Source organism: Cydia strobilella, chromosome 21 (genome assembly GCF_947568885.1).
Source record: "Cydia strobilella chromosome 21, ilCydStro3.1, whole genome shotgun sequence".
Lineage (NCBI taxonomy): Eukaryota > Metazoa > Arthropoda > Insecta > Lepidoptera > Tortricidae > Cydia > Cydia strobilella.
Window position 1 is genome coordinate 11760639 of NC_086061.1, and position 20461 is coordinate 11781099.

The window sequence follows — 20461 nt, forward strand, 5'->3', positions numbered from 1 at the left end:
TCATATCTGTCTCGCATCCAGGCCATAAATGATAAAAAAAAAAAAATGTCATCTGTCAATTTTGACAACTGCGTTGCATTAATTGATATTCATTTGATTTGATTGATTCATTGATTCCAATTTCTTACGAATCGTTAATAAAACAGTGAGCCATCTAATTAATTTTATTGCTAGTAATATATTGTAAAGATATAATTGAAATCCGTGCCAATGAAATTATTCTATCATAAGTATTCGTTTTAGTGCACTAGGTATCTCATCTTGTCTGTTTACTCTAACAAACACTCGCTCTATCTCTCAGAAACCTCTTTAATTACGATACGAACATGAGTAAAAAGCCCATATCATTCGGCAAAATCAGTTTCAACATCGCTAAAGCACCAGAAAATGCTAAAAGTGAGGAAGACAACCCAGACACATCCACATCAGGTTTTGGAACGTTTGGTCGCACTCCGATAGAGGAGCAGAAGGAGATTGACGAAATAACGGATGATTTGGAGAGTCAGCATGTTCAACAAGTGATGGGGATAAAGAATTTCGGGAAGAAGGCTAAGAATTTCAATGTGGAGGAGATGCTGGAACAGGCTAGGAAGACTGCACAAGAGGTTAGTTATATTATTATTATTCTGTCTTTACTATAGGCGATCAGCTATTTAGCTGATGAGCTTAGTTAGTTAGTTTTGCTGGGCATTTTCTGCAACTCGACATCCAATGTGCCTATTTTGCGTGAAACGAGCTAGCGCTACTCTAACCACCCCAGCTCCTCCATGAAGCCTAGCAAAGTCTTCAGGTTGCTAGTTGCCTCCTTTAGTGTGCATGGATTCCCTAGGTATTTGCTCCTATATACTTCTGCCTGTTTACAGTCTAGGAGAATATGTTTTGTTATTTCTTCTTCTGCCATGCACGCTCTGCACATGGGGCTGTCCGTTTTACCCATAATATGTAGGTGTTTGTTTAGTGTGTTATGTCCTGTTATTAATCCTACTATTTTACGTAGTTGGCTTCTTGGTGTTTTCAGTAATATTTTGGTAAGCTTGTGGTTCAGTTCAGTTCCGGTAGAATTTCTTTGGTTTGCCTGCATGTCTTCATTTCATTCCAGTACTTGTTGTGCAGTTGTCTGTGATGTTGTTCTAGCTGGTTGTGTATGTAGGATATTGGTAGGGGCATGATTGGCTCAGGTCCATATGTTTCTGAACCTTTCCTGGCCAGTTCATCCGCTGCATCGTTTCCTCTTCATCCACTATGCCCCTTTATCCATTGTACTGTTACTTTGTTGCCTTCTTTGCTCACTTCAGTGAGGCTCCGATGACATTCAAGTATAGTCACATCAGAGCTTATGTCACACTGGATTGAAAGTCACACGCTCTTACCGCTAGGCCACCACCACCAGCGCTAATAGAAATATTGCTTATTATATAGTTTTATCAAATCCTTTTTCCAGGTTAGCAAAAAAAAGCTAGAAGAGGAAGCAGCCAAAGCAGCAGCAGAGCCTGAAGATACACCCCCTGACGAAGAAGAGGACATCATCGGCCCACTACCACCACCTGCCAGTGAGATCGGCCTACCGGTGGAGAAGAGTAAGAAGGACGGAGAAGACAGTTACGATGAGCTCAGCAGTTCGGAGGACGAGGAGGAACTGAGCTTGGAGAAGAGGATACCTAATAGTCACGAGGTTTGTACAATGATTAAATGGGGATGACCGGTCGAAATATTTAGCAGATGACGCTAGCATAGCTTGCCCTGTCAATACACTCGGTTTCATGTCTATAAACTACTTGTATATACTATGTGTACACCATTACATACTGAATATTTATCATTAAAACATTTGACGCAAACTGTAAATCTTAGATTTCAATTATTATTAAGCATATTTACCTTGTGTAAATCCATAATGCTCTCTCTATAAGTATAATATTGTATGAAATGTTGACTTACCATGTAATGATCATATTACGTTATGGTTAATGAATAAACTTGGTAGGTCGCGGGAATTCGGTGGTTGCGAGCGGCACAGGATCGGTCGGAGTGGCGAGCCTTGGGGGAGGCCTATGTCCAGCAGTGGACGTCTATCGGCTGACATGATGAATGAATAAACTAAACTAAACCATTTATTTGTATTTCAGGTAGAAATGCTGCACGGCTCAAAAGCTGTGGTAGCTCTGGCTGTAGACCCGTCTGGCGCCCGCTTGGCAACAGGATCCGTTGACTACGAAGTCTCCTTCTGGGATTTTGCAGGTACTTCTTAATTATATTATTTATACATTTCACTTCATTTCAATTGTTATTTTTAGGTTTTCGTACTTAAAAAGCAAGAAAACGGAACCCTTATAAGATCACTTTGTTGTCCGTCCATCCGTCCGTCTGTCAAGGAGATATCGAGTTGAAATTAAGACCATGTGCTCAGAACTATGGTCCCTTGAAGCTGTGAAAAAATCAAACTTCTAAGTAAACGTTAAAACATGATGATGCGTGCGTTATGCGAGCTGAACTTGTAGCTATTAAAGAAGCCTTGTGTTATGCAAATAATCTAGCTAATAGCGCTCCAGTTGTAATACTATCTGACTCAAAGAGTGCACTTCAACACCTTAATCGTTGTGTTTATGGACAAAGAGGCATGCCTGTTGCATATGAAGCTCTACAGTTGATTCATGAGTTTATTTGTAAAGATAGAGTTGTTAAAATACAGTGGATTCCTTCCCACGTAGGGTTAGTAGGAAATGAGGCAGTAGATAAGCTTGCTAAAACCGCTGTAATGGATGGCTCTGTACTCGATTCTATACCATATTCAAGTGAAGTAATTCCCAGAATTAAAAAAAGATGTTTACAGAAATGGGAATACCATTTTGGAGAACAAGCTTTATCAAGGGGTGTTGGAATCTGGTACAGAACAATTCAAGATAGACCCTTGTGGATACCCTGGTTTGATTCTGCCTACCTCTCTAGAAAAGTGTTAGTCTCAGCTTTCCGAGTCCGGTCCGGACACATCCCTACAAACAAATTTCTGTGCATGATGGGTGTTAAATCGTCACCACTGTGTGCAAACTGTCAGAAGACTGATGACTTGTCTCACGTGTTGTTGGAATGCGTCCGGAATTCGGACTTGAGAAAAAGAATTTTTGGTAGTCTGGGCTCCATGCACAATGGACAGATCAATTGTTGGTTGGCAGAACCTATATCGGACAAAGCAATCAGTGTTTACCACTTTATTGACCTCTCCCTTGAGTAGGGAACTATGATAGCACCCATGAGGCTGACATGTTCACCTAGAGTGTCCAAAGCCTCCATAAAAACCAGATTAAAAAAAAAAAAAAAAAAAAAGACTGCCGTTTATACCGTAAAAATCGTATATATATTTAAACACTAGGGATCAAAATTAATAGGGTACTTCCCGTTGACCTAGAACTATGAAATTTGGCAAGTAATATCGTCTTACACTACAAGTACAGGAAAAAATCTGAAAACTATAAATTTGTAAAAAATAAAATAAAAAGAGTTAAATTTGTACTGAACCCTCGGTGAGCGACACAACTTTAGGGTTGCCGACGCTTCTTTCAAATACTTAGGTGTCTTAGATAGATATCTAACTATAAATGTGTCTTAAAAAACATTACCTACATCTTAAAAACAATTTAATTGTACCAACGTAGCTTGTAACTATCATAAAAATAATAACAGTAGGTGTAAGTATCTATATTGAGAATGTCTACTTACTTTTCCTCATCCGTCGAAAGAGGAAAAAACTATATTTTATATTTGTTTTGTTGTTTCTGCATCCATCCACACTTTAAGTTGTGTTATTTGTTCGTGACGAAGACATTTCTTTGGCATAGCGCGCGGTGACGTGCGTGCGTGTGCGCGTGTGGCAACCAACTAGCTGGCTTTTGTACCGTACCGTCGGCGGGACGAGATTGGTAGGCATAAATCCGCGCTCGCGCGGAGAGTTCCATAGGCCTGCTTGTGTCTAGTAGCAAATATTAACTCTCAATAAACTCTAATCAATGTGTTAACAGGCTCCAATTTAAAGGCCATCCACACTCACCCAAATGCCCCACTTACCCGTTCTCTTACCATGTTCTTACAGGTATGGACTCCTCGATGCGATCCTTCCGCACCCTGCAGCCCTGCGAGTCACACCCAATCCGGGCGCTCCAGTACTCCGCCACCGGAGACTCTATACTTGTGGTCAGCGGGTCCGCTCAGGCTAAAGTCCTAGACCGAGACGGATTTGAGATACTTGAGTGCGTTAAGGGGGACCAGTATATTGCTGATATGGCTAGGTAAGATTTTCAAAAATAAATAAATAAATATTATAGGACATTATTACACAGATTGACTAAGTCTCACAGTAAGCTCAAGAAGGCTCGTGTTGCGGGTACTCAGACAACGATATATATAATATCTCTCTCTCTCTCTCTCTTTAGCTTTTTTCTACCCTTTGGGTGTCGGCCTCCTTCATTTTGCGCCATTCGTCGCGGTTCTGTGCGACTTGGAGCCACTGTTTCCCCACAGTCTTCTTAATGTCGTCGTCCCAGCGCATCTGGGGTCTACTTTGAGGACGCTCTTCCCCCCATGGTCGCCACTCGAGTAGTCGTTTGCTCCACGAATCGGTCTTCCGTGCTATATGACCAGCCCATTCCCACTTCAAATTGGCTACGCGTTTTATAACATCATTGACTTTGCTCTGTTGTCTCAGCCATTCATTTGTTTTACGGTCTCTCAATGTGATCCCCACCAATTTTCTCTCCAACGCCCGCTGGGCAACGCTCAATTTACGTAGTATGTCTTTGGTGAAAACCCAGGTTTCAGCTCCATAAGTGAGAACAGGCAGGATACATTGGTCAAATATGCGTGCTTTTTGTTCGGCCTTAAGGTTCATTTTGAAGGCAAACTCGAGATTGGAATAGGCTGCCCAGGCTAGTCGTACGCGTCTGTTGATCTCATTGGTTTGGTTCTTTTTTCCAGTCACTATCTCTTGTCCCAAATACACGTATTTATCGACAGTTTCGATGGCGGTATGGTTAACTGTGATATTCGCCTTGACATCTGTGTTGGTCATAACTTTTGTCTTGTCTAGATTCATTTCCAGGCCACACCGTATGGAAGCATCGCTGAGTTCTTGGATCATGCTTTGAAGTTCAGCGGGGTCGCTTGCCAGCAAGACAATATCATCAGCAAACCGTAAATTATTCAAGCGACTACCCCATATACTCAATCCACGCTTTTCCCAGTTCAGGCTTTTTAAGATGTCCTCTAGGACCAGAGTAAACAGTTTTGGTGAAAGCGTATCACCTTGTCGTACGCCCTTCTCAATCCGAACTGGCTCGGTCAGCGGGGGTAGGTTCACTTTTAGGGTGGCTCTTTTGTACATATTTTCGATTAGAGCAGTATATCGGTGATCTATGCGTGCATTTTGTAGTGATTCTATGACCGACCATGTTTCAACACTGTCAAATGCTTTTTTATAATCTATAAATGCTAACCACAAAGGCATTTGATATTCAGTCGTCTTTTCTATAATGATTCTCATTGACAATATATGATCCAATGTGCTGCTACCACTTTTAAATCCGGCTTGCTCCATTGGCTGATATGAGTCAAGTTTTTTGGTAAGGCGTAGAGTAATGATCTTGGTAAAGAGTTTATACAGGTGTGAGAGCAGACTGATGGGGCGATAGTTGTTTAAATCTGCTTTATTTCCTTTCTTATGAAGTAAGATGACTGTGGCACAGTTCCAGATCTCTGGTATAGTTTGTTCCTCCAAGCATTTGTTGAAGGCCGTTTTAAGTAGTTCAGTCACTCTATCTCCTCCATCCTTTACCATCTCAATAATAATGTTATCACTGCCGGGTGATTTGCCATTTTTCATTTTACTGAGAGCATGTTCGATTTCGCTTGTTGTTATTTCCGGAACATCTTCAGAGCCAACGTTCATAATTTTGCGTTTCACCACTCCTCTTGGTTTGGGGATATAATATATAAATACTTAAATACATAGAAAACATCCATGACTCAGGAACAAATATCTGTGCTCATCACACAAATAAATGCCCTTACCGGGATTCGAACCGAGGCTTCACAGGCAGGGTCACTACCCACTAGGCCAGACCGGTTGTCAAAAATGTCTAAGCGACATCTACCGAAAGACGATTACATCTTTTAATAGCAGCGGAGTCTCAAGTTGTATCGAGAATTTACCACAGTAACAATGTGCTAACCCATACTAAAGCAATATATTTTTTTAGCATGCAGACGTATCTGCATGTTAAAAAAATAGCACTATCCTCCTCCTTCCTCTTATTTTAATTAATCTCTTCTTAAATTAACTTTTCCTTCTCTTTTTATAGTAGTATAGTTTTGTAGTTTTAATTATTCAAATTTAAATAAAATAGGTGTAATATTCTTTAATGTCAACTGCATTCTAGGACTTCCGGTTCGAACGCCATCTTGATAGTAGCCTCGTGATTAATTCCTTTGTTTTTTGCTCATTAATATTGTTTAAAGTGTAATATCGATAGCTTTATTATACAATAATCTAATGTGGTAGTGTGCAGTGAATGGAGAATTAATCTCAAAGCGTGTTGATACCTAAATAAATAACATTTTTATTTTTTATTTATTTTTTAACCACCATTTTGGAGTCAACGGCCGGTAGTCCACGTGCTTCTCGTAAAATCCAGCTATCGGTTTTACGAGACAACTACAACAACCACCGAACAGTGTCGTGCTCTAAGAGCATTTATTTTGTTCCTACCCTTTTACGTGACATTGGCTACGGGCAACACCGCCCTCAAGTCCATCAAGAAAAGAAGAACTGCATTCTAGGACCCCAAGTCACAGGCATAGCCTAGTTTGGGATCCACTGTCTGAAAATTGTTTTCTATTGTCAATAAAAATTATTCTTATTCTTACTATTACTTATTCTGTGCCGCTGACAAAATCGTAACATTTTCAGGACCAAAGGGCACACGGCAGCGCTGAACAGCGGCTGCTGGCACCCTCACTCGCGCGACGAGTTCCTCACGTGCGCGCGGGACGGCACGCTGCGGCTGTGGCGCGCCGCCGCGCCCCGGGAACACAAGGCCGTCATCAAGCCGAGGCAGCAGGGCGGGCTCAAGACTAACCCCACCGCCTGCGCCTTCTCTAGAGACGGTAATCCACTATTCTATTTTATCACACACACAGACACACACACAAAGACAGACAGACAGACACGAACACACTTTCACCTAAAATATAATTTTTCTACTCGTCGAGTATAATCTGTGTATTACAACTTCATATGCAACACTACAACCTCTACTCTTTTCAACGTTGGATAGTCAATGGCACTTCCGACTCAAGCATAAGCATTTTATCGATACGGTTTAGTCAAGTATAAAAATTTTGAAAATAGAACTTCATACATTTCGATAAAATATTTCTTGTTTAAGGAGACTCGATTCAATGTAAATTAGCCTACTTAAACACGCTGCGTCGCATCTGCTTTGTGTTTGTTGGCCAACAAAAACATTTTATTTTATGTTGGAGTAGAAACAATTGCTTTATAAGTCAGAAACGCGCATGTGACACCCTTCATATAGCAACATTCATACCCTACGAAATCCGCTTAGCGTTGCTTGTTAGTCTCCATAGGCTACGGTGGCCAAAATCGAGAAAAAAACTGTCTTAAAATTGAATTTAGCGCGGAGCAGGTACCAGGGCCTCATGAGTTACGAGGAGGTGTCGTTGACCAACCCGCCGGGGGCGCCGGGCCCGGCGGCCGGGGCGCGTACGAGTATGAAGGTATCGCGGGCTGCGGCAGCTCGCATATCTTAGCTGTATAGTTTTGGTTTGTTTACCTATATGATTCTACTAGTTGAAAGTATTATTTTTTTGTCTCGTAGAAAAAGTATTGTATACAATAGTGATATAATCAAGCTTTTCAATCTCGTACCTTAACTTAAGCAACTCAGCAAGCTTCGTTGCTTAAACACGGTACTCGACTGAAAAGCTCTCTATTATATCACGATTGTATAAAATACTATAGGTTATTTATAATATTATACTTAATGGGAGACTCCAACCTTTTATGTAAAGTGTATCATAACGTTAAACCAAAATAAACTATTTGTATTTTATACAATCGTTATATGGAGAGCTCTTCAGTCGAGTACCGTGTTTAGGCAACTTGCTGAGTTGCCCAAGTCAGGTACGAGATTGAAAAGCTTGTATTTTACTATCGTATACAATACTTTTTCTATGAGTCGACAAAAATAATACTTTAAACTTAGAATCATATAAATTATAAACTGTAATAGATGTCATATATTAAAGAAAAAAGTAAGTTTTTTTTAAATATATCATGTGACTACTTAAAAAACACAAATCAAAATAATTATTTCGTTACATATTCAGTTATTTGTAATAGTATTCTTTCATTGAGAACAAGGTACGATTTTTGTTATTTTTCAAAAATGATATTCAAAGAAACTTCAACAGGTAACACGGTCGTCGCGGGCTGCTACGATGGCTCCATACAAATGTGGGACCACAGAAAAAACTTCGTCAACACATCAGTTTTGCTCAGAGACGCGCATCAAAAACAAACTGAAATTTCGAGTATAGCTTACTCTTATTTAGGCTCCTATCTTGCTAGCAGAAGTAACGATGAAACCTTAAAACTATGGGATTTAAGGAACTTCAAGAAACCGCTAAACGTCTTTGGCAACCTATTCTCAAGATACGAACAAACTGATTGCTGTTTCAGTCCAGACGATGCTATGGTATTCACCGGAGAGTCTCTACAACGGAACCAAGAAGTCGGTCGACTTATATTTTACAATACTAAGACTTTTGAAAAGGTTACTGAGATCGGAGTGTCAAAATCACATGTTATTAAAGGTATTTGGCATGCGAAGTTAAACCAGATATTTGCCAGTTGTGGCAACGGTGTTGTCAAATGTTATTATGATCAGAAGCGAAGCTTAAGAGGAGCGAAGCTATGTATAGTGAAAACACATAGAAAAAAACACTCCGTAGAAGTAGTGAGCTCTCAACAGATAATCACTCCTCACGCTTTACCTCTGTTCAGACAAGAGAAGTTAAGAACTAGCAAGAAAAAGATGGAAAAAGAACGATTAGATCCAGTGAAATCTCATCGCCCCGACTTACCGATAACCTCCGGGCAGGGAGGCAGAGTGGCTGCCTCCGGTAGTACTCTCAGTTCATTTGTGATCAGGAATCTGGGTTTAAGTAAACGTGTAGAAGATGACCAGGACCCGAGGGAAGCCATTTTGAAGTACGCTAAGGATGCAGAGGAGAATCCGTTCTGGGTCGCTCCGGCTTATAAGAAAACTCAGCCGAAACCGATCTTTCAGAATGGAGAGGAGGACGGACCTTCAGATCCGAAGAAATCGAAATCGTAATTTTATTAAAGAAATAAAGTGCATAAATTAATATTTTTTTAGTTTTATTTACAACTGACTGTTATCTTACGGTGATTGACTGAGCGTCGGCGAAGCGTGTAAGTTTCAGCTTGGGCAAAAATGGGCCATTTTTTATGAAAAGGGACCTTATTGTCGATGGCGTTTACGCCGCATAGCGTCGCGCGGCATTGTATTTATCAGAGTATCGTTTATAATGGCGTAAGCGCCATCGACAATAAGGTCCCTTTTTATAGAAAATACCACAAATGCTTTTGTACGTTGCATTTCTCATGAAATGTTATGAGCATGTTCGATATTTGTACGGACTTATTGGTAGGAACTTTTTTTTTTTTTGAAATGGCGGAGCCTTAAGGGGCGCGAAGTCTACAGCTTACGCAAGAATAAAACACTATGGTGACTTATATCAGTATTCTATAATTTCTTATAACAAATCTATGTAAAGCCTGACCAGGAACATATGATCACGCGCCATGTTGCGGAATTTCACTGGAACTATTTTTTTCATACTATACTGAACCGTCACCCTATACATGAGAATAACAGCGCCCTCTTGACAATGATCATAAATTTCTGGTCAGGCTTTAGGTATCGCTACAGTAGGATAATATGGGGCATTTTCTATGAAAAGGGACCTTATTGTCGATGGCGCTTACGCCGCATAGTGTCGCGCGGTATTGTATTTATATCGGAGCATCGTTAATAATGGCGTAAGCGCCATCGACAATAAGGTCCCTTTTTATAGAAAATACCACATATAATAAGTATGTATTGTAAGGTCTACGCCCGGGCCGCGACGGGTTGGCGCGCCTCCTCCCACGGACCCAGGGGGGACCGCGCCGGGTTCTGAAACAAAACATTTCTAGTTAGGGGACGTTCATTATTTACGTAAGCCATTTAGGAGGGGGGGGGGGGGGGGGAGGTCGAATCAAATCGCATTTGGGAACTGAAGGTAACACACATTATTACGTTGAATTTTTTTTTCGTAAAAAGGATTATTTGGCAAGTCTCTAATCATCATCAAAATACGAAGCATTATACACAATAATTTATTATATACTAGCTTTCCCCGCGACTTCGTCTGCGTGGAATTAGTTCCAACAGTTAGAGTAAGTATAGCGCCTGGATAAAATCTAATGGCAATAAATTTGAGCATAATATGTGACATTTTCAACCAAAAGGTACCACATTGTCGCTAGTTGATAAGGTTGATTTCATATTTAAGCTATATAGAAATAGCGCCTTAATGACAACCGACAATAAGTACCCTTTTGGTTGAGAATAGCACATATGCTTAATTGCTTACACCGATGAACAGACAATTGATTAATTTTCTCATTTCCATCCCCTTTTCACCCTCTTTTGGGGTAACTTTCGGCATAAAAATTAGCTGAAACGTCGGAAAAAAGGTAAAATGTGACATTTTCAATCAAAAGGGTACTTATTGTCGGTTGTCAATAAGGCGCTATTTCCATACAGCTTCAAGTTGAAATCAACCTTATTGACAAGCGACAATGTGGTACCTTTTGGTTGAAAATGTCACAAATAATGAAATTTAATCGCGTTAATGACATTAATTATGTAATAATAAGTTTTTGGCAAAAATTTCATTTTTGGTACAAGCTTTTATTGCTGACTACTTTTCTTTCCACAGGCAACTAATACTCATCGACACAATTCTAAAAACTTCAAACACAATTAGGTTGCGTTGTTTTATCACAGAGTTCCTATGGCCATCTCCTGTCTCCATCATCAGATCAGCTCGATGGTACCATAATATTGCATTGTCACCCGACTTACATATGTATGCAAATTTTCAGCTTCATTGGAAACCGGGAAGTCAAATTCAACTTGCAAATTTTGACCCTTACAAACATGTTACATACATACTTACATAGGTACTTACTTACTGCTTACTGCTAGCCTTTCTCCGCAGACGTCTTGTCTGGTTGCCCTTGGCATAGGCCTCTCCCATATTCCTCCACGAGTCCCTGTCCAGAGCCTGTCTTCTCCAGAAGGCTCCAGCCACCTGCCTGAACTCGTCTTCCCATCTCATTTTTTGTCTTCCATCATCCCTTTTTCCGTCTCTTGGGTACCATGTTGTGATGTCTTTTGACCATTTTTCTCTTTTGTCTCGGAGCATGTGGCCGGTCCACTTCCATTTTAGTTTTTTCATAGTGTGGTTTGCGTCGATTATTTTTGTTCTCTTTCTAATGTCCTCCAGTTTTATTCTATCTCTAAGTTTTATATTCAACATGCTTCTTTCCATACTATTTTGGCAGACTTGGAGAGCTTTCCTCTCCTTGACAGTTAGGGCCCAAGTTTGAGGCAGGGAAGGATACAAGTGTTAAATACTTTGGACTTAATGTTTGTTGGTATTTGGTTGTTCTTCACTATAGGTACATTGCAAGTTAAATAAAAGCTTGTAAAATGGGAACTTTGACACACACTTGGGTACATTAACACTCTTACCAGCTTCTTGGCGCGTTCAGCGAGCACTCTGAAAGCGAAGTGGTTCAATATAACTCCCGCGGGCAACGCCACGCCCTGCACCCGGTACAGCTGCAGCGACCCGAGAGGACCTGAAACGGACAGATGACAGTTTCTTTGTTACGTTTCCAACCAAAAGGTACCACATTGTCGCTAGTCAATAAGGTTGCTTTTTTTATATCACGTCGGTGGCAATCAAGCATACGGCCCGCCTGATGGTAAGCAGTTACCGTAGCCTATGCGCCTGCAACACCAGAGATATTACACGCGCGTTGCCGACCCTAACACTCCTCTCCCTCGAGCTCTGGCAACCTTACTCACCGGCAGCATAGAGTAACTTATACTAGAGCGGTACTGTCATAGTAAATTTTGTAACCCCAGTAAATTCACTGCCATCTGTCGACACACTTTAAAACTAAAAATAAATATTTATGAAAATACGATAAAATGTATTTAAATATGGATAAATGATTTTTTTTTATTTGCATTAATTATTTTTATGATTTTGACCCATGTTCTTTCACTGATATGCGTTAAAATTACGAAACGAAACCGTCAACGCCCTCTATACGAGTGTAGGCCAAAACTAGTGGCGCCCTCTGATCGAGAATCAAATTTTCGTGATTTTCGAGGCACGTTTTTTCCTTAGACTGTATCCATCTATTACGGAGTTATATCTATCTTTGCCGGCAGGAACACAACACTATGAGTAGGCTCTAGTGTTATTTGGCTGCGGTTTTCTGTAAGGTGGAGGTACCTCCCCAGTCGGGCTCTGCTCTAGATCTAGAATGACATCCGCTGTCCTGTGCCCTACCACACAAAGCGAGATGTCATTCACAGTGCCCATACCTCTCTTTTGGACGTAGTTAAGGACATATCCGGGTCCAAAAAATCAAATTGAACTATTGAAATAGCGCCTTATTGACAACCGACACATTTATTTAGGTTTGCTTACAGGCGCAACACAAAATACCGGCCAAGTGCGAGTCGGAATTTTTTTGACCCACTAGTTTCGGAAATAAAGGGGGTGGGGGGAGAATGGTAATTTTTTGCCTATTTTCTTGAATAACATCTAAACAAATCAAAAATTCAAATTGATCCAAGTTGGTCCTTAATAAATGAATTTATTTATTTAACTGTTTATCATAAAATTATAAAAAAAAATATATTCGGGATTCTAACAATGAGCTCTTTCATTTGATAAAATTCATTTATTTACGTTACATGTCCGTCTTTGGGTCATAAACTTACATATTTGTACCAGATTTTAACTTAATTGGTTTAGTAGTTTCGGAGAAAATATGCTGTGACAGACGGACAGACAGACGCACGAGTGATCCTATAAGGGTTCCGTACCCAAAGGATAAAAACGGGACCCTATTACTAAGACTCCGCTGTCTCTCTGTCTGTCTGTCTGTTCGTCTGTCACCAGGCTGTATCTCATGAACTGTGATAGCTAGTAACAGTTGAAATTTTCACAGATGATGCATTTCTGTTGCCGCTATAACAACAAATACTAAAAACAGAATAAAATTAATATTTAAGTGGGGCTCTCATACAACAAACGCGATTTTTTTGCCGTTTTTGAGCGTAATGGCACGGAACCCTTCGTGCGCGAGTCCGACTCGCACTTGGCCGGTTCATTGTGACATAAATGACAAGTTATAGAAGGAGCACGCTTCAACAGCTCAGTTGGTTACTTGGTTCCGAAAGATCACAAGTTCGAAACTTGCCCGAGGCAGTGAATCATCTTCCTCGCGTTGTCCCGGCATTTTGCCATGGCTCATGGGAGCCTGGGGTCCGCTTGGCAGCTAATCCCAAGAAGCGTAGGCACTAGTTTTTACGAAAGCGACTGCCATCTGACCTTCCAACCCAGAGGGGAAACTAGGCCTTGTTGGGATTAGTCCGGTTTCCTCACGATGTTTTCCTTCACCGAAAAGCGACTGGTAAATAGGTAAATATTTCCATTGGCAGAATATATCCATAAACTGAAATAAATGTCATATAAGAAGGAAAAACTGACCAAAGCCTCCAGTGTCCAGAGCTGGAATCGAACCAGCGTCCCCCGTTTACCGGACAGGTGCCTGAACCGCTCGGCTATCCGGTCACGGTCTGGACACTGGCTTTGGTCATTTTTAGGGTTCCGTACCTTAAAAGGAAAAAACGGAACCCTTATAGGATCACTCGTGCGTCTGTCTGTCCGTCTGTCACAGCCTATTTTCTCAGAAAGTACTGGACCAATTAAGTTGAAATTTGCTATACATATGTAACTTTGTGACCCAAAGACGAACGTGTAACGTAAACAAATGAATTTTAAACACGGGGGCCACTTTTGGGGGGTAAATGTAAAAATTAAAAAATAAAGTTTTTCAAACTATATCGTGTTACATATCACATGAAAGAGCTCATTGTGAGAATCTCAAATATATTTTTTTTATAATTTTAGAATAAACAATTAAGAAGTTATTCAAGAAAATAGGCAAAAAATGACCATTCCCCTTTATCTCCGAAACTACTGGGTCTAAAATTTTGAAAAAAATACACAAAATAGATGTTTACCTATAGAGTACAGGAAAACCTATTAGAAATGTGCAGTCAAGCGTGAGTCGGGCTTAATTACTTAGTTTATGATCCGACCCCTACGGGGTTTTTAAAGACATTTCACTCACGTTTTACATAAAAAAATACATTGTGTAATGTACGGAACCCTTGGAACGCGAGTCCGACTCGCATTTGGCCGGTTTTTTTCCTTCGTATATGACATTTATTTCAGTTTATAGTTTAAATAGTAGTGTGTCTACTTGAAAAAAACACAAATTAAAATATTTTCATAGAAAATAATTTAATTTGTTCTTGATAGAGTGACTATTTCCATTATAAAAAAAATTGTCTCACCCTCAAGCCTGTGTACGGCGGTCACGGCGACGCGGCCAACCTGCGCCGCGTGATTTATGAGCGGCCCCTTCGAGATGTCAACGTGCTTTTCCACCCTGTATAGTGTCACTTTGCCTGTAAAACCAAATTAAGGATTTTCCTTTAATACAGTCGCCATCAGATACACACACTATATACTTTTACAGTACATATGGTGCTACTTTCTCGCACTAGTGCGGAAAAGAGCACTTTTCGTGCATATGTCGAAAGTTTAAAAGGCCATATGTACTGTAAAACGTTGTACGATACACGTGCGAATAGGTAATTCGCAACTCGTGTCGATTTAAAACTTATTTGCCATGATATGTTTTTTTATTTACTCGCACAATGCATAGTAAAACATTGTATGATACAGGTGCGTAAAGATGATTTCCGCACTTGTTGCATAAATAGCTATTACAGTACATATGGTGCTACTTTCTCGCACGAGTGCGTAAAGAACACTTTTCGTGCATATGTCGAAAGTTTAAAGGGCCATATGTACTGTAAAACGTTGTACGACACACGTGCGAATAGGTAATTCGCAAACTCGTGTCGATTTAAAACACTCCCTGCGGTCGTGTTTTAATTTATCGCCACTAGTTTCGGGTTTCCTCTTTTCCGCACTTGTATCGTAAATAACTATTCTGCGAGATATGTCGGTGACCCTAGTTCTATATATGCTTAGATCTTTAAAACTAGGGCAACGGATTTTGACGCGGTTTTTTTAATAGACAGAGTGATTCAAGAAGAAGTTTTATATGTATAATCCTCGTCACCGCGCGCTATGCCAAAGAAATGTCTTCGTCACGAACAAATAACACAGTTTGTAGTGTGGATGGATGCAGAAACAACAAAACAAATAAGAAATATAGTTTTTTCCTCTTTCGACGGATGAGGAAAAGTAAGAAAAATATTTTTTGGTAGTCTGGGCTCCATGCACAATGGACAGATCAATTGTTGGTTGGCAGAGCCTATATCGGACAAAGCAATCAGTGTTTACCACTTTATTGACCTCTCCCTTGAGTAGGGAACTATGAAAGCACCCATGAGGCTGACATGTTCACCTAGAGTGTCCAAAGCCTCTATAAAAACTAGATAAAAAAAAAAGTAGACATTCTCAATATAGGTACTTACACCTACTGTTATTATTTTTACGATAGTTACAAGCTTCTTCTTCTTCTTCGTCGTTCCCTCATGACTGAGGATCGTGACCAAGAACTATATCCCTCCATTTAACGCGATCAAGGGCTATGTGGGCTGCCCTCTGCATGGAACCACATGCTTGTCTAATGGAATCCGACCATCTTGCCGGGGCTCTTCCTCTAGCGCGCTTGCCTTCAACTTGCCCCAGTATGATGTCACGTTCGAGGCTGTGGTGCGGCGATCGCATTATTACAAGCCATTAGTTACAAGCTACGTAGGTACAATTAAATTATTTTAAAGATGTAGGTAATGTTTTTACCGATACATTTATAGCTAGATATCTACCTAAGACACCTAATTATTTGAAAGAAGCGTCGGCAACCCTAGCGTTGTGTCGGCGCGCGCGGTGCGGGGAGCGGCGCGTTGAAGGTCACTCCATTGTATTTTTGTGTAGGTATCAAAACGGTAGGTATTTGCGTTTTCTTTGAGAGATCTGTATCTGTTCGTAAGAACTATTATATAATCTGTGACCTTACCATTAGCCTTCGCTATGCTCGGTATCTGCTTCACCTTATACTCGTTTTCCACGAACATCTCCAACGCCAGCTCTTCAGACACCTCCAGCCTCTCTATAGGATCTCCACGACGACAGAACGACACGTACTCCGCTGTTAATGTGTGGAGCTCTTGAGGGGTGGGCTGCCAAGAGGGGAGGGAGAGGGCTACGTCGTATATGAACGAACCCGAGCGGACTGGAAAAAAGAGTGTACTTATAATTTTATTTACAATTTATGAGGGACATTTGTGTCGTTTTCAATCAAAAGGTACCACATTGTCACTTGCCATAAGGACAAGTGACAATGTGGCACAGACCGACAGGACAGGTTATTCGTATAAAGATACAATCCAATTTCGTCCTTATGGTAAGCGACAATGTGGTACCTTTTGATTGAAAACGTCACATTTTATTAAAAGTTAGGGTAATTCGTCAATTACTGGCCACTTTTTAATAACTAGCCAGGTTTCGTACTTTTTAGTATTTGCTGTTATAGCGGCAACAGAAATACATCATCTGTGAAAATTTCAACTCTCTAGCTATCACGGTTCATGAGACACAGACTGGTGACAGACAGACGGACAGTGGAGTCTCAGTAATAGGGTCCCGCCGGGGTGGCTCGTATACTCACTGACGGGCCCCGGGAAGCTGTGTCTTCACCTCAACTTTGTCCTTGAAGGCGCGCGTGGCCAGTGGCCACATCCCCTAGCAGGATGGAACAGAGCGCCTTGTATTGTATACTCACTGTCGGGCCCCGGGAAGCTGTGTAGCTTCACCTCAACTTTGTCCTTGAAGGCGCGCGTGGCCAGTGGCCACATCCCCTAGCAGGAAGGAACAGAGCGCCTTGTATTGTATACTCACTGTCGGGCCCCGGGAAGCTGTGTAGCTTCACCTCAACTTTGTCCTTGAAGGCGCGCGTGGCCAGTGGCCACATCCCCTAGCAGGAAGGAACAGAGCGCCTTGTATTGTATACTCACTGTCGGGCCCCGGGAAGCTGTGTAGCTTCACCTCAACTTTGTCCTTGAAAGCGCGCGTGGCCACAGCCCCTAGTAGGAACGAGCAGCTACGCCAGAACGCCTTGTTCACTTGCTGAGGCTCTGCGCTGTTGTATGTCTGGAACTGAGAAGAGAATCTACACTTAAAGAAACCCAGACAAATGCGCCATGTTTCCGCACATTTATTAACGTTGTTAGGGCTTCCTCAAAAGCAAAGAACCGGCCAAGTGCGAGTCGGACTCGCGCACTAAGGGTTCCGTACCATTACGCAAAAAGCCGGCAAAAAAATCACGTTGTATGGGAGCCAGTTGTTGACAGTTGCAATTTTCACAGATGATGTATTTCTGTTGCCACTATAACATCAAATACTAAAAACAGAATAAAATAAATATTTAAGTGGGGCTTCCATACAACGAACGTGATTTTTTCCGGTTGTCCGGTTTTTACCCGTTGGGTACGGCACTCTAAAAGTACTTACTTCAAGTGTGCAGTTCTCTGTTAGAGGTCTGTGCATGTCCCAGTTTACGGCTCCGTCGATAAGTGCCAACGCGCTGCTTTCTGCGTGCCATTCACTGAGATCTGCAACAAATCCATGACAATATTATAAATGTCTTCTTCTTGCTCGTGTAAAGGGATCAAACTTCTTAAAACTAATTTTTTTTCTGACAATGTTTTGCCACTTCTAGCCCTCGGGGTGTGGCCCTCAGGAGATCTTCCTCAGTGCACATCGTCGAGCACAGAGAACACTGTCTAATTTGTATTGTTGTTTGGGTTACTCCACACTCGCAGAATGTATCACCTTGGTTACTGATTACATACTGCCCACTTTTCCTTTCCCCCTGGAGGCAGGTGTTCCGCAGCTGGTATTCGTAACGATGTCTCGCTGAGTTGCAAGTTCCATGATTTGAGGCGAGCCTCTTGGGGATATTATAAATGTAAAAACATGTTACAAAAAAATGTCACACACAAATAGTCAGGTCCACACAAAGCGAGTATACGCGCGAGGCAATTTCCTCGCGCACAAAATGGCCAGTGTAGACGTGCCTCGGCCGAGGCGCGGGTGTTGTATCGACATTTTTAGACGTGCCTCGCGCGCGCCGCTTTGGCCGAGGCACGTCTACACTGGCCGTTTCTGTGCGCGAGGAAATTGCCTAATGAGCTGGGTCCACACAGAGCGAGCATACACGCTAGAGAGTTTGTTTAACCGATTGACTGAGAGTGGAGCGCTCTCTGTAGTGACCCAGCAGGCACAAGCCTACTAGGCTTGTGTAGTACATGTACTAAAATCAAAAAGACACGATTCCCTCCACTGTACTAGACCGAACTATTCCCTAATGATTCTGCTCTTAGAACGTTTTAGTACACTACACGCGAACGAAACAAAATGGGAGCAAGGACCGAGGAGTGACAATGACAGCAAAGTGATCCGAGTGATCCGTCTCATCCGACCGAACTAAAACTAAACGTCGACTCTCTCGGTGTACTACTGTACTAAAAGACCAAACTAGTACAGGTGTGAGATTGTACTAGTTGGGAGCGATCTTTTCAGTGAACAAGCATGCACAACTCTAAAGCCTACTAATAACCTCTAAGATTCTTTGTTGCAATTGTTACAAAATACTTACGTTTCGCACAATCATGAGGAGTCGAAATGTCTCTATTCATAATCAGAGTACAATCTTTGGGAACACCCTTGTAATTTACTTCAATCTTCTCAATACGGCCCACATTCTCCAACTGACGCTTCTTTTCCAGCGAGAAAAGGTGATGACGACGCTCAATCGCCTCTTGTGTACTTAAATATCCTGAAAATATTATTATTTTATTATTTGGAGCCTTGTGTCCCACTGCTGGGCAAAGGCCTCCCCTAATTTCTACACAGATCTCTTTCCAATGCAGAAAATAATAAATATTAGTGAGTGTAACCGTACTGATCTAAATATTTTTAGAAAATAAGTGAACTAAGTGGAGTAAAATATAAAAAGTTTTAAGTTCTATGAGAAATTTACGGTACCATCTCCACTTACTTGATAGTGAAAATGTGTTACTGCATTTATTTTGTAGTATATTTCGCGATAAATGCGTCAAGTGGCGTTTCATTTTTATGCTTTCAATTTATTTATAAATAAAGCTAATGAAGAAGTTACAATGTTTTCAGGTTATATTTTTTAGGTTAAGTTTCCTTTTTAATGACGTTTGAGACAATACAAGTTTGAGTTTTAGTTATAGAAATTGAAATGTGTAAGCAAGAGCAGCGGCTTTTCACTCGACTCAAACAGAGACTCTGTCATAGTGGTGTCAAACAAAACCGGTAAATATCGCAATTCCGTCCTCGAATCGAGCACCAATCGTAAAGAGTTTTAATCGATTCAATATGGGATTGTACAGTCACCTGCAATAATATGTGACACAACGAAGACCGCAAAGCAAAACTATGTGGCCGCGAATGCGAGTGTGGAGTCAATTTCGATTATTAGCGAACTAGACCCCACACTCGCGTTCGCCGATTTGCGTACGAGTGTGGAGGAAGCTTAAGATCGTCAGATATTTTTTGCGGCCTTCGTTGTGTAAAGGGCCCTCCCCACTCATGCGTGAATCACGGCGCGAAGCCGCGTAGTCTGGAGCGGCTTAACATATTATTGCTGGTGACGTACTACTCTTTGGATTGTATCGTATCTCAATTATATGAATTATGAAGAAAATTATAGGTAATAAATGTAATTTGTTTAGGAGTACCCGTAGTATCGCTCCACACCAAGGTCACGGAGCGTCGCACCCGTAATTGAGAGCGAGAAAGAGATATATACTACTCTTTGTGTGCGACGCACCAAGTTAGGCAAGGTCGCGGTGCGGTGCGGTAGTGTGTTACGATTTTACAGCTTTTACTTCTACTTTACCATAAGCGCGCTCCAGACGACTGCTGATTAGCGAACTAG

At 41.3% G+C, this 20461-nt stretch overlaps 2 protein-coding genes across 2 annotated transcripts; one reads left to right on the forward strand and one right to left on the reverse strand.

The window, feature by feature from the left end:
- The first annotated feature begins 113 nt into the window (after positions 1 to 113).
- LOC134751160 (gastrulation defective protein 1 homolog) lies at positions 114 to 9440 on the forward strand. Its single transcript, XM_063686528.1, has 6 exons — positions 114 to 605; positions 1442 to 1672; positions 2127 to 2238; positions 4085 to 4280; positions 6956 to 7152; positions 8482 to 9440. Exons 1-6 carry the CDS (start codon positions 327 to 329, stop codon positions 9405 to 9407), a joined length of 1941 nt encoding a protein of 646 aa, XP_063542598.1. The 5' UTR covers positions 114 to 326; the 3' UTR covers positions 9408 to 9440.
- A 439-nt stretch (positions 9441 to 9879) lies between these two features.
- On the reverse strand, positions 9880 to 19702 carry LOC134751310 (large ribosomal subunit protein mL39). Its single transcript, XM_063686695.1, has 8 exons — positions 19553 to 19702; positions 19151 to 19330; positions 18004 to 18104; positions 17508 to 17649; positions 16511 to 16726; positions 14811 to 14924; positions 11898 to 12007; positions 9880 to 10271 (listed from the first exon to the last, which is right to left on the reverse strand). The coding sequence occupies exons 1-8, from the start codon at positions 19623 to 19625 to the stop codon at positions 10206 to 10208; spliced, it is 1002 nt and encodes a 333-aa protein (XP_063542765.1). The 5' UTR covers positions 19626 to 19702; the 3' UTR covers positions 9880 to 10205.
- Between the last annotated feature and the right edge of the window lie 759 nt (positions 19703 to 20461).